We start from the raw sequence: 14,048 nt of genomic DNA, 5'->3' as shown, positions 1-14,048 counted from the left end.
AGAGTGCAACATCAGTCACCACAACCTTTGAGATATTCAGACCCTTTGAGATAATTAAGTCCAGAGTGAGCCCCTTATTGTGCGTGGGCTCCGTCACATGCTGAGTCAGTCCATAGTTATCAAGAACACAAAACAGTTCTTTAGCCCCTCTGTCCTGGGGGTTGTCAACATGGATGTTAAAATCACCAACAATGACTAGACGGTCAAAGTCAATACACACTATAGACAGCAGTTCAGTAAAATCATCAAAAAAGCTTGCACAGTATTTCGGTGGTCTATAGATATTTAGGAACAGAGCTCGAGCGGAGCATTTCAGCTGAAGGGCCACATATTCAAAAGAAGCAAAGTCCCCATAAGATGTCTTCCTGCATTGAATGGAATCATTGAACAAAATAGCAACTCCACCCCCTTTCTTATGCATTCTTTCCTGACTCATAAAACTAAAGTTGGGAGGGGTTGATTCGATAAGAACAGCTGCACTGTTATTTTGTTCAATCCAAGTTTCCGTTAAAAACATAAAATCGAGATTGTGCTCAGTGATAAAATCATTGATTAAAAATGTTTTTCCTGCCAAAGACCTGACATTTAATAAAGCTAGTTTAAGTTTGTTAAATACACTATCAGTAAAAATGTTTGTGACAAGCTGTGGCTGACATGGAATCACTGCTAAATTTGATAACCTCACACAAACGTTTGAGCACTTCCTGTTTCTAAGCTGATTTACCGCTCTTAATCTATTACCTATCAACACAGATATCGGCAAAGCTACTGGCAGGCAGGGCCCCGGCATGTGCTGGAAAGAGTTGAGAGTGCCATATGCCCTTGAGCCTGGACCCAGCACATATCAGTAAAAGTTTGTTGCGTTTTGTACACACACATCCTTATCAGGCTTCGGAGACTGCAGATGCTTTCTTGAAGGGATGGGAGGTGGTTGACATAGGCACAGTGATGAAGACGGGGGAGATGGTGCGCGTCTCTGCTTCGGTGATTTTGGTGGGCGTCGTTGAGGGGCGGGGGTAAAGGACATGCTGCCAACCCTGCATCTCGCCTTCATGCGGTCATCGAACTCCAGGGGGGAGGGCGAGGGTGAAAGGGTGAGCGGAGAGTAGAGAGAGCTGGGAGATGAATGAAGAGTATCCTCCAAGGCGTTGACAGGGGGGGTGACGGGCAGTGGAGACTCCTCCATTTGTGTCATAGGTCTCCCATAATCAGAACATTCCTCAGGCGGGTGCAGTGATACTTCTTCAGGGTTTTCTGCGCAATGTGTTGTGTCTTTCTCCTGTTTTGATTCCTCTTGCCGCTTGTCCTTGGCAGAGGGAACAGATTGCTGACGCAGGCAGTTGAATATGTTAGAGATAAACAATTTCACTCCTGACTTGTTCAGGCAAACTCCATCTGCCTTAAAAAGATGTCTGCGATCCCAGAAAAAGTTAAAATTGTCAATAAAATGGACAGAATGGTCAGTGCAGGCAGCTGAAAGCCACATGTTCAATGCAAACAGTCTGCTGAATCTCTCCACTCCTCTTCTGACTGGCGGTAGAGGGCCACTGATGAACACCTCCGCATTTAGAGAGCTGACAGTTTCCAACAGACATTTAAAGTCTTCTTTCAGCGCTTCTGACTGTTGTTTCACAACATCATTTGTTCCAATATGTAGTACCACATTCTTCACAGTCGGATGTTCAGCCCCAATATGCAGGATCTTCTCAGCCAAGTCGGAGACCATATCCTTGGGAAAACAGAGTACTTTGGTGTTGTTCTTACTACACAGACCTTTTACATCTCTTACAGCAGAGTCACCCACAATCAGAGTTTCAGGCCCAGCCGTTAGCTTTCCCTCTAGCCTTTTACTTTTGGAGTAGCTATTGGTCCTTACCCTGCTGTGTGAAGAGGACGGGTTATCCAGGTCATCAGAAAGAGATCTCCGGTTCTCGGTCAGCGGAGCGTATCTGTTCTGGATTGGCACACTTGGTGGTTTAGGAGGATTGTTTGTAGTTCTCCCTTTAGCAGCTGTCCACGGCTGTTTCCTAGTATGAATAGGGGTTGAAGAGGCACTCTTCCTGGGTGATAACAATGCAGGCCAGCCGGTCGCATCACAGATTTCAGAGCGCTGGGCTCTGCCTGTTATTCGTCCTCCCAAATCCCATGGAAATGATTTACTCTTAGGCTTTGCACCCAGAGAGTTCCAGGGAGGACTACCACTTGTAGATTTATTACCCAGTACACAGCCCTCCTGTTCCCTGGAAACCTTGTAGCTGCTAACTAGCTGTGAGTTAGCATACCCTTTTCCATTATCTTGCAACACTGGTAAAGTGGTGTTATTCCCACAACATAGTCCATTCACTTCCACGTTAACTTCCAACCGTTGCATTTTCATTTCCAACACAGCCATCTTCTGTTGAAGTTTGTGGAAGTCATCTGTAGAGAACGGAGGCATTTTGCTACCAACTAGCTTAAGCTAAATAGCATGCAGTAGCCTACCAGGCTTTAGCTGTTGCTAGGCCACGCTACTGTAAGACTGAGGTCGTCGTAAAAATGTTGAAATATGGCTGAAACCCTCCGTCTATTTACGATGAATAACTGTCCCAGTGATAAGTTAATGTCCAGGAGCCGCTGCTCGAAGTTTTCAGAGAATAAGAATAGGAAAATCAGCATAAAAAGTAAGCAGAGGCAAGAGCAAGCAGAAAAGCGTCTGCACTGTAAGAAAGATAACAGTAAAGGGATCTACAAACATTACATTGGTGACCTACAGTGAGATGGGAACAGGCATGCGCTTAGGGCCCGCTTTCCAGCCAGTTTCTGTGGGGTGACGCATTCTGAGGTGAGGCAGAGCTCATCTGTGCCTCACCTCACCCCACAGTAACTGGCTGGAGCGCGCTCACAAAATAAGTGCCCGCGCTAAATTAGTGCCCGTGCTCCAGCAAGTTACTGTGGGCTTACGAGAGGCAGAGCACGTCCCTGCCTCACTTCTCATCGCTCCCGTAGCGGAGCTCGGCAAATTTGCTGATTGTGACGATAAAAAGCGATTGGAATCAAACAGAAATCACACTTACACAAGATCAGTGGAGACATTTTATTATTATTACTATTTAGTTTTTCTTTAGTTGTTTTTCCGTTACATTGGAGTATGGCAGGTGAGGCTCTGCCTCCCCTGACTGCACGTCGCTGGTCTGTCCTGAGTGTGGGGTACGCCTCAGGAACTCATGTGAGGTGAAGCTGCTAAAGAAACCTGACGTGTGTCTGTCCTGAGTGTGGGGTACGCCTCAGGAACTCATGTGAGGTGAAGCTGCTAAAGAAACCTGACGTGTGTCTGTCCTGAGTGTGGGGTACGCCTCAGGAACTCATGTGAGGTGAAGCCTCTAAAGAAACCTGACGTGTCTGTCCTGAGTGTGGGGTACGCCTCAGGAACTCATGTGAGGTGAAGCCTCTAAAGAAACCTGACGTGTCTGTCCTGAGTGTGGGGTACGCCTCAGGAACTCATGTGAGGTGAAGCCTCTAAAGAAACCTGACGTGTGTCTGTCCTGAGTGTGGGGTACGCCTCAGGAACTCATGTGAGGTGAAGCCTCTAAAGAAACCTGACGTGTGTCTGTCCTGAGTGTGGGGTACGCCTCAGGAACTCATGTGAGGTGAAGCTGCTAAAGAAACCTGACGTGTGTCTGTCCTGAGTGTGGGGTACGCCTCAGGAACTCATGTGAGGTGAAGCCTCTAAAGAAACCTGACGTGTGTCTGTCCTGAGTGTGGGGTACGCCTCAGGAACTCATGTGAGGTGAAGCCTCTGAGATGAAGTTGGTAAACGATGAAGAAAGAAACTTGAGATGGAAGAAAGCTCTCATAGAACAGTGATATTGTGAATCCACGTCATGCCGTCTGGTGTGAAATGTGTCCCACGACCCATTTCTCTGTCTCTCCAGAGTTCACTCACTCTTTGTGATTCATTGTGTTGTTGTTTGTGTATTTGTTCTACTTTGTTCACCTGATGTTGCACAATCACTTCCTGTCTGAAGGCGCTGAATCTGCAGCTCTCTGTGTGTGTGTGTGTGTGTGTGTGTGTGTGTGTGGTGTGTGTGTGTGTGTGTGTGTGTGTGTGTGTGTGTGTGTGTGTGTGTGTGTGTGTGTGTGTGTGTCTGTGTGTGTGTGTGTTGTCTGTGTCTCTGTGTGTGTGTGTGTGTCTGTGCTGTGTGTGGTGTGTGTGTGTGTGTGTGTGTGTGTGTGTGTGTGTGTGTGTGTGTGTGTGTGTGTGCGTGTGCAGATGACCTGCATGCAGTGAGTCTCTGAAGTCTTGTATTCTCCCCTCCGTCAGGTCGACATGCTGAAGCTGCTTCCTCTCCTGCGTCTCTGCGGTAAGACATATTAACATTTATTATAAGATCTAACATGAGAGAGACCCTCCTGACACATGAGACCCTCCTGACACATGAGACCCTCCTGACACATGAGACCCTCCTGACACATGAGACCCTCTAAAGGCAGGGCTTCACTCCATGGGTTGAAATCAAACAGAAACGTCTTATTTCCGCCTCATTGAAAGTTGAGAGGACTTGAGATCAGCCTTCGTCATCATTTTCCGTGTCTTATATTTATCGTAGGGCTGTCAGTCGATTAAAACTGTTAACCTGTTGAGCTCTGAGCCTGTTTTTCAGGTCTCAGGTTCGAAAATGACATTCCCAGAACAAATGACCATATCTTCCCTTCTAAAAGGGTTACATTAATAATCTGTTTTCTCAAAGTAATGATAAACCTCTGAGTTGGATGTAGAAAAGTCAGAATCAATATAGATGTTTTTTATTTTAAAGAAAATTCAGATTGAACATAGTAAAAAACTGTAAATTATAGTGTCCGTCCAAACATTCTTTTTTACTTATAGTGAAAACTACCCTTGGATGATGGGTTAGTAGACTAAAAGCTTTAGGAATCCAAAGTACAACATATAAGAAGTACCCTGTATCAAGATTGATGCAAAACAAGTGACATTTGACCTTTTTAGAGAGATTTAGCAAAAAGAAACCACTTCTGGGGTCATTTGGGTGGATTTTCCATATCTCTGGCCCCCCTTGCTCGATTTTGATGGTTGACACCTCTTTCTGACCGTTAGAGCCAATAGAATCGAAGGGGGAGTCCCCCACACACACACGTTGTGAAAAGAAGAGGTGGGGGCTTCGCGCATGTAATTTTGCATCAGAGTGGACCTATCTCCAGCTTTGACATCTGGAAACGGAAAAGTTTTATTGCTTATGGATTATCAGAAATCATTTCAAAGGGACACAGACACATTGGATTAACCTATTGATTAACTTCAGCAGCGTTTTTATCGTTTTAATGCCATTGAAGACCACTTTGGAGAGACTACAGAGCCAAGGTAAAAATGTTAGCATTTTTAGCTACCTAGCGCCACCTGTTTTGATGTCCGTTTTTGCTTATAACGTCGCAAATACGTATAATTCAGTGATAATGAGGATACCCATCGATTCTGTGTCACCTCACGATGTGAAATGATGTGTTGGATGTGGTGAAAAGATAAATAATAAGGTTTTGTAAGTGATTTTCGGTGCAGTAATCTGTTAGCATTTTTCGCTCGTTGCTAATTCAGAGGCTCAGTGTTAGCATTGTGGGTTTTCTTTTGAAAAATAAATAAAAATGATCAGTTAGATGAGTTTCTTCCCGTTACATGGATATAAAACATTCATAGTTTATTAAATGATGGGATAGTGTGAGTGCAGTCGGATTCTCAAAGCACCGCAGTGTCTTCTCCGGATGATTCCTCCTAACCACTATTCCTTAACCCCATGACGTTCCTCAGAGGTTAACCTGTTGAGCTCTGAGCCTGTTTTTCAGGTCTCAGGCTCGAAAATGCCATTCCCAGAACAAATGACCATATCTTCCCTTCTAAAAGGGTTAAATTAATAATCTTTATTCTCAAAGTAATGATAAACCTCTGAGTTGGATGTAGAAAAGTCAGAATCAATATAGATGTTTTTTATTTTAAAGAGAATTCAGATTGAACACAGTAAAAAACTGTAAATTATAGTGTCCGTCCAAAAATTATTTTGTACTTATAGTGAAAACTACCCTTGGATGATGGGATAGTAGACTAAAAGCTTTAGGAATCCAAAGTACAACATATAATAAGTTCCCTGTATCAAGATTGATGCAAAACAAGTGAAATGTGACCTTTTTAGAGAGATTTAGCAAAAAGAAACCACTTCTGAGGTGATTTGGGTGGAAATGGGCGTTTTTTCCGTTTCTCTGGAACCCATTGGTCGATTTTGGTGATTGACATCTCTTTCTGGCCGTTAGAGCCAATAGAATCGAAGGGGGGTTTTCACTAGACTCCAACGTTAACACAAAAAGGTGGGGGCTTTGCGCAAGTAGTTTTGCATGAGAGAGAACCTATCTCTAGGGAGGTGTGTGGCGCAGTGGATAGAGCCTTGGTGTTGGGATCAGGGGGTCACAGGTTCAAACCCCACTGCAGTCAGCATGTCGTTGTGTCCCTGAGACACTTCACCCCAAAGTGCTCCTGTGGGGTTTGTCCACAGTATTGAGAATGTAAGTCGCTTTGGATAAAAGCGTCTAACAAGTGACATGTGATGTAATGTAATAATCGCTAGCTCTGACATCTGGAAACGGAAAAGCAGTTTTAATGCTTATGGATTATCAGAAATCATTTCAAAGGGACACAGACACATTGGATTAACCTATGGATTAACTTCAGCAGCGTTTTTATCGTTTTAATGCCATTGAAGACCAGTTTTGACCAGACTACGACACAAGGTAACCATGTTAGCGTTTTTAGCTACCTAGCGTCACCTGTTTTGTTTTTGTTTATAAAGTCGCGAGTTCGTATCATAGAGTGATAATGTATGTACCCTTCGGTTCTGTGTCACCTCACGATGTGAAACGATGTGTTGGATGTGCAGAAAAGATAAATAATAAGGTTTTGTGAGTGAGTTTCGGTGCAGTCATCTGTTAGCATTTTTCGCTCGTTGCTAATTCAGAGGCTCAGCGTTAGCATTGTGGGTTTGAAAAATGATCAGTGAGATGAGTTTCTTCCCGTTACATGGATATAAAACATTCATAGTTTATTAAATATTAAGATGCCCTCAGACACTGTTTCCTCAGATGACGCGTTTTCCCCCCCGATATCGGGGGTGCGGTGTAGAAGGAGAAGACGATAGGAGGACATTTCATCACCCATGACTGGACGATCACTCCCTGATTCTCACGGGCAGTGTGTGTGTTTCCTCAGTGTGTGCGGCGGCCTTGCTGGTGCAGACCCCCCCCTATGTGAGAGTGACCCCGGGGTCAGAGGTCACCCTGATCTGTGACATCACTGAGATGGGGGGGTCCTGCTCTCAGGTGGTGTGGCTTCGTGTGGGCCAGGTGAGCTGGATGAACTTGAGGGAGACGTATTCTTCTCAGAACAAGACGGTGTGTCAGCTGCAGATCTCCAACGCCGCCCTGCAGGACGCCGGCAGGTACTACTGCATCTTTGTCAACGGGCCGATGCTGCTGGGGGGGGCCGGCTCCACCCTCTCCGTCACAGGTGAAGCAAGAGGAGTCCTTCTACAGATTCACATGTCCGTCATACATTACACAAGCAGGGGTTACTCTGTGGTCAATGAGGCCTTTATTGTAGCCAGGACAGACGTAGAGGGGGACAGACGTAGAGGGGGACAGACGTAGAGGGGGACAGACGTAGAGGGGGACAGACGTAGAGGGGGACAGACGTAGAGGGGGACAGACGTAGCCAGGACAGATGTAGAGGGGGACAGACGTAGCCAGGACAGACGTAGAGGGGGACAGACGTAGAGGGGGACAGACGTAGCCAGGACAGACGTAGAGGGGGACAGACGTAGAGGGGGACAGACGTAGCCAGGACAGACGTAGAGGGGGACAGACGTAGAGGGGGACAGATGTACAGATGTAGCCAGGACAGACGTAGAGGACGCAGGTGATGCAGGAGGAGTGATAGATAGTGTGTTAGATAGAATAAGATGAGCTAAAGATAGAATGAGATGAGATGTTGTGATATAAGCACAGCTCATTGTGCTGAAGATGAAACCCCTGACAGCGTGTTTCTGTCACTGTGCTGATGAAACCCCTGACAGCGTGTTTCCGTCACTGTGCTGATGAAACATGAACTTCCTGTGCAGACTCGGTGCAGCAGAGTCCGGCCGTGGACCTCCTGCTTCCTGCAGACCAGCACCTCACGCCCCCCCTCCCGGTGCCACTGGTGTGTGTTGCGTCGGGGCTGGAGGACCCGGGTCGGGCCAAGCTAGACTGGGAGCTGGACGGGGAGGGCGAGACTCTCAGTCCCAGAACCCTCTCTGCCGGAGAGGCGGGGGTCCTCAGCGTCCGGGTGGAGGTTCCTGCAGAGATCTGGGCCGGGGGGACGGAGGTGTCCTGCATTCTGACGGACGGAGAGCTGGAGATCCGGAAGACCGTCAGCCGGACCAACCGTGAGTATCCTGTTCATTCAACAAACACAGGTTCCTGAAAATGGGTTCTTCAGAACGTTCACAAGACGAACAAGAGAAGGAACTAGAGAAGGAACTAGAGAAGGAACTAGAGAAGGAACTAGAGAAGGAACAAGAGAAGGAACTAGAGAAGGAACTAGAGAAGGAACTAGAGAAGGAACAAGAGAAGGAACAAGAGAAGGAACTAGAGAAGGAACTAGAGAAGGAACAAGAGAAGGAACAAGAGAAGGAACTAGAGAAGGAACTAGAGAAGGAACAAGAGAAGGAACTAGAGAAGGAACAAGAGAAGGAACTAGAGAAGGAACTAGAGAAGGAACAAGAGAAGGAACTAGAGAAGGAACTAGAGAAGGAACAAGAGAAGGAACTAGAGAAGGAACTAGAGAAGGAACTAGAGAAGGAACTAGAGAAGGAACTAGAGAAGGAACAAGAGAAGGAACTAGAGAAGGAACTAGAGAAGGAACTAGAGAAGGAACAAGAGAAGGAACAAGAGAAGGAACTAGAGAAGGAACTAGAGAAGGAACAAGAGAAGGAACTAGAGAAGGAACAAGAGAAGGAACTAGAGAAGGAACTAGAGAAGGAACTAGAGAAGGAACTAGAGAAGGAACAAGAGAAGGAACTAGAGAAGGAACTAGAGAAGGAACAAGAGAAGGAACTAGAGAAGGAACAAGAGAAGGAACTAGAGAAGGAACAGGAGAAGGAACTGGAGAAGGAACTGGAGAAGGAACTGGAGAAGGAACTGGAGAAGGAACAGGAGAAGGAACAAGAGAAGGAACTAGAGAAGGAACTAGAGAAGGAACTAGAGAAGGAACTAGAGAAGGAACTAGAGAAGGAACTAGAGAAGGAACAAGAGAAGGAACTAGAGAAGGAACTAGAGAAGGAACTAGAGAAGGAACTAGAGAAGGAACAAGAGAAGGAACTAGAGAAGGAACTAGAGAAGGAACTAGAGAAGGAACTAGAGAAGGAACTAGAGAAGGAACAAGAGAAGGAACTAGAGAAGGAACTAGAGAAGGAACTAGAGAAGGAACTAGAGAAGGAACAAGAGAAGGAACTTAGAGAAGGAACAAGAGAAGGAACTAGAGAAGGAACTAGAGAAGGAACTAGAGAAGGAACAAGAGAAGGAACTAGAGAAGGAACTAGAGAAGGAACTAGAGAAGGAACTAGAGAAGGAACTAGAGAAGGAACAAGAGAAGGAACAAGAGAAGGGAACTAGAGAAGGGAACTAGAGAAGGAACTAGAGAAGGAACAAGAGAAGGAACTAGAGAAGGAACTAGAGAAGGAACTAGAGAAGGAACAAGAGAAGGAACTAGAGAAGGAACAAGAGAAGGAACTAGAGAAGGAACTAGAGAAGGAACTAGAGAAGGAACAAGAGAAGGAACTAGAGAAGGAACTAGAGAAGGAACTAGAGAAGGAACTAGAGAAGGAACAAGAGAAGGAACTAGAGAAGGAACTAGAGAAGGAACTAGAGAAGGAACAAGAGAAGGAACTAGAGAAGGAACTAGAGAAGGAACTAGAGAAGGAACAAGAGAAGGAACTAGAGAAGGAACTAGAGAAGGAACTAGAGAAGGAACTAGAGAAGGAACTAGAGAAGGAACTAGAGAAGGAACTAGAGAAGGAACTAGAGAAGGAACAAGAGAAGGAACTAGAGAAGGAACTAGAGAAGGAACCAGAGAAGGAACCAGAGAAGGAACCAGAGAAGGAACAAGAGAAGGAACCAGAGAAGGAACCAGAGAAGGAACCAGAGAAGGAACAAGAGAAGGAACTAGAGAAGGAACTAGAGAAGGAACTAGAGAAGGAACTAGAGAAGGAACAAAAGAAGGAACTAGAGAAGGAACTAGAGAAGGAACAAGAGAAGGAACTAGAGAAGGAACAAGAGAAGGAACTAGAGAAGGAACTAGAGAAGGAACTAGAGAAGGAACAAGAGAAGGAACTAGAGAAGGAACTAGAGAAGGAACTAGAGAAGGAACTAGAGAAGGAACAAGAGAAGGAACTAGAGAAGGAACTAGAGAAGGAACAAGAGAAGAGATTTTTTACCATATCTGATATGTATTTATTTCATGGCTTAGTTGATTCTGATTGGTCAATTCAGAACAAGTGACACGTTGTTAATCCAGTAGAACAGACAGACCGCTGTCAAGGACTTACTGACCGTTGTTAAGGACGCTCACATCTGCAGAAAGAAATCCGTTCGATTGATCTGTATACAAGATCCCTCCGCTTCGCGTCAGGCTCCCTGATCTGCCTGTCGGGTGTTCTTTTCCCCATAAGGACCGCCTCGCTGCACGTTGTCCCTAACCCCATAAGGACCGCCTCGCTGCACGTTGTCCCTAACCCCATAAGGACCGCCTCGCTGCACGTTGTCCCTTACCCCATAAGGACCGCCTCGCTGCACATTGTCCCTTACCCCATAAGGACCGCCTCGCTGCACGTTGTCCCTAACCCCATAAGGACCGCCTCGCTGCACGTTGTCCCTAACCCCATAAGGACCGCCTCGCTGCACGTTGTCCCTTACCCCATAAGGACCGCCTCGCTGCACGTTGTCCCTTACCCCATAAGGACCGCCTCGCTGCACATTGTCCCTAACCCCATAAGGACCGCCTCGCTGCACGTTGTCCCTAACCCCATAAGGACCGCCTCGCTGCACGTTGTCCCTTACCCCATAAGGACCGCCTCGCTGCACATTGTCCCTTATCCCATAAGGACCGCCTCGCTGCACGTTGTCCCTTACCCCATAAGGACCGCCTCGCTGCACGTTGTCCCTTACCCCATAAGGACCGCCTCGCTGCACATTGTCCCTTACCCCATAAGGACCGCCTCGCTGCCGTTGTCCCTTACCCCATAAGGACCGCCTCGCTGCACATTGTCCCTTACCCCATAAGGACCCGCCTCGCTGCACATTGTCCCTTATCCCATAAGGACCCGCCTCGCTGCACGTTGTCCCTTACCCCATAAGGACCGCCTCGCTGCACGTTGTCCCTTACCCCCATAAGGACCGCCTCGCCTGCACGTTGTCCCTTACCCCATAAGGACCCGCCTCGCTGCACGTTGTCCCTTACCCCATAAGGACCGCCTCGCTGCACGTTGTCCTTACCCATAAGGACCGCCTCGCTGCACGTTGTCCCTTATCCCATAAGGACCGCCTCGCTGCACGTTGTCCCTTACCCCATAAGGACCGCCTCGCTGCACGTTGTCCCTTACCCCATAAGGACCGCCTCGCTGCACGTTGTCCCTTATCCCATAAGGACCGCCTCGCTGCACGTTGTCCCTTACCCCATAAGGACCGCCTCGCTGCACGTTGTCCCTTACCCCATAAGGACCGCCTCGCTGCACGTTGTCCCTTACCCATAAGGACCGCCTCGCTGCACGTTGTCCCTTACCCCATAAGGACCGCCTCGTCGCTGCACGTTGTCTCTTACCCCATAAGGACCGCCTCGCTGCACGTTGTCCCTTACCCCATAAGGACCGCCTCGCTGCACGTTGTCCCTTACCCCATAAGGACCGCCTCGCTGCACGTTGTCCCTTACCCCATAAGGACCGCCTCGCTGCACGTTGTCCCTTACCCCATAAGGACCGCCTCGCTGCACGTTGTCCCTTACCCCATAAGGACCGCCTCGCTGCACGTTGTCCCTTACCCCCATAAGGACCGCCTCGCTGCACGTTTGTCCCTTACCCCATAAGGACCAGCCTCGCTGCACGTTGTCCCTTACCCCATAAGGACCGCCTCGCTGCACGTTGTCCCTTCCCCATAAGGACCGCCTCGCTGCACGTTGTCCCTTACCCATAAGGACCGCCTCGCTGCACGTTGTCCCTTATCCCCATAAGGACCGCCTCGCTGCACGTTGGTCCCTTACCCCATAAGGACCGCCTCGCTGCACGTTGTCCCTAACCCAATAAGGAACCGCCATCGCTGCACGTGTCCCTACCCATAAGGACCGCCTCGCTGCACGTTGTCCCTAACCCCCATAAGGACCGCCTCGCTGCACGTTGTCCCTTTACCCCATAAGGACCGCCTCGCTGCACGTTGTCCCTTACCCCATAAGGACCGCCTCGCTGCACGTTGTCCCTTACCCCATAAGGACCGCCTCGCTGCACGTTGTCCCTTACCCCATACGGACCGCCTGCACGTTGTCCCTTACCCCATTAAGGACCGCCTCGCTGCACGTTGTCCCTTACCCCATAAGGACCGCCTCGCTGACGTTGTCCCTTACCCCATAAGGACCGCCTCGCTGCACGTTGTCCCTTACCCCATAAGGACCGCCTCGCTGCACGTTGTCCCTTACCCCATAAGGACCGCCTCGCTGCACGTTGTCCCTAACCCCATAAGGACCGCCTCGCTGCACGTTGTCCCTTACCCCATAAGGACCGCCTCGCTGCACGTTGTCCCTTACCCCATAAGGACCGCCTCGCTGCACGTTGTCCCTTACCCCATAAGGACCGCCTCGCTGCACGTTGTCCCTAACCCCATAAGGACCCGCCTCGCTGCACGTTGTCCCTTACCCCATAAGGACCGCCTCGCTGCACGTTGTCCCTTACCCCATAAGGACCGCCTCGCATGCACGTTGTCCCTAACCCCATAAGGACCGCCTCGCTGCACGTTGTCCCTACCCATAAGGACCGCCTCGCTGCACGTTGTCCCTTACCCCATAAGGACCGCCTCGCTGCACGTTGTCCCTTTACCCCATAAGGACCGCCTCGCTGCACGTTGTCCCTTACCCCATAAGGACCGCCTCGCTGCACGTTTGTCCCTTACCCCATAAGGACCGCCTCGCTGCACGTTGTCCCTTAACCCCATAAGGACCGCCTCGCTGCACGTTGTCCCTTACCCCATAAGGACCGCCTCGCTGCACGTTGTCCCTTACCCCATAAGGACCGCCTCGCTGCACGTTGTCCCTTACCCCATAAGGACCGCCTCGCTGCACGTTGTCCCTAACCCCATAAGGACCGCCTCGCTGCACGTTGTCCCTAACCCCATAAGGACCGCCTCGCTGCACGTTGTCCCTTACCCCCATAAGGACCGCCTCGCTGCACGTTGTCCCTTACCCCATAAGGACCGCCTCGCTGCACGTTGTCCCTTACCCCATAAGGACCGCCTCGCTGCACGTTGTCCCTTACCCCATAAGGACCGCCTCGCTGCACGTTGTCCCTAACCCCATAAGGACCGCCTCGCTGCACATTGTCCCTTACCCCATAAGGACCGCCTCGCTGCACGTTGTCCCTTACCCCATAAGGACCGCCTCGCTGCACGTTGTCCCTAACCCCATAAGGACCGCCTCGCTGCACGTTGTCCCTTACCCCATAAGGACCGCCTCGCTGCACATTGTCCCTTACCCCATAAGGACCGCCTCGCTGCACGTTGTCCCTAACCCCATAAGGACCGCCTCGCTGCACATTGTCCCTTACCCCATAAGGACCGCCTCGCTGCACGTTGTCCCTTACCCCATAAGGACCGCCTCGCTGCACGTTGTCCCTTACCCCATAAGGACCGCCTCGCTGCACGTTGTCCCTTACCCCATAAGGACCGCCTCGCTGCACGTTGTCCCTTACCCATAAGGACCGCCTCGCTGCACGTTTGTCCCT

General features: G+C 49.1%; 1 protein-coding gene across 2 annotated transcripts in view; it reads left to right on the top strand.

Annotated features, from left to right (window-relative positions):
• Window positions 1-4,226: 4,226 nt before the first annotated feature.
• Window positions 4,227-14,048, top strand: part of LOC117469089 — a 13,953-nt gene continuing 4,131 nt past the window's right edge. The window contains exons 1-3 of one of the 2 annotated variants that reach the window (XM_034113467.1): window positions 4,227-4,340; window positions 7,244-7,472; window positions 8,151-8,456. In XM_034113467.1, coding sequence (XP_033969358.1) covers window positions 4,307-4,340; window positions 7,244-7,472; window positions 8,151-8,456 — 569 coding nt within the window. In that variant the 5' untranslated portion in view covers window positions 4,227-4,306. Of the gene's footprint in view, window positions 4,341-7,243; window positions 7,541-8,150; window positions 8,457-14,048 lie in introns of both variants that reach the window. The other variant, XM_034113465.1, reaches the window with a different exon arrangement.

The sequence above is a fragment of the Trematomus bernacchii genome, unplaced genomic scaffold (genome assembly GCF_902827165.1).
Source record: "Trematomus bernacchii unplaced genomic scaffold, fTreBer1.1, whole genome shotgun sequence".
NCBI classification, from domain to species: domain Eukaryota; kingdom Metazoa; phylum Chordata; class Actinopteri; order Perciformes; family Nototheniidae; genus Trematomus; species Trematomus bernacchii.
The sequence above is the reverse complement of the archived record's forward strand: the minus strand, read 5'-3'. Positions and strand labels throughout refer to the sequence as shown.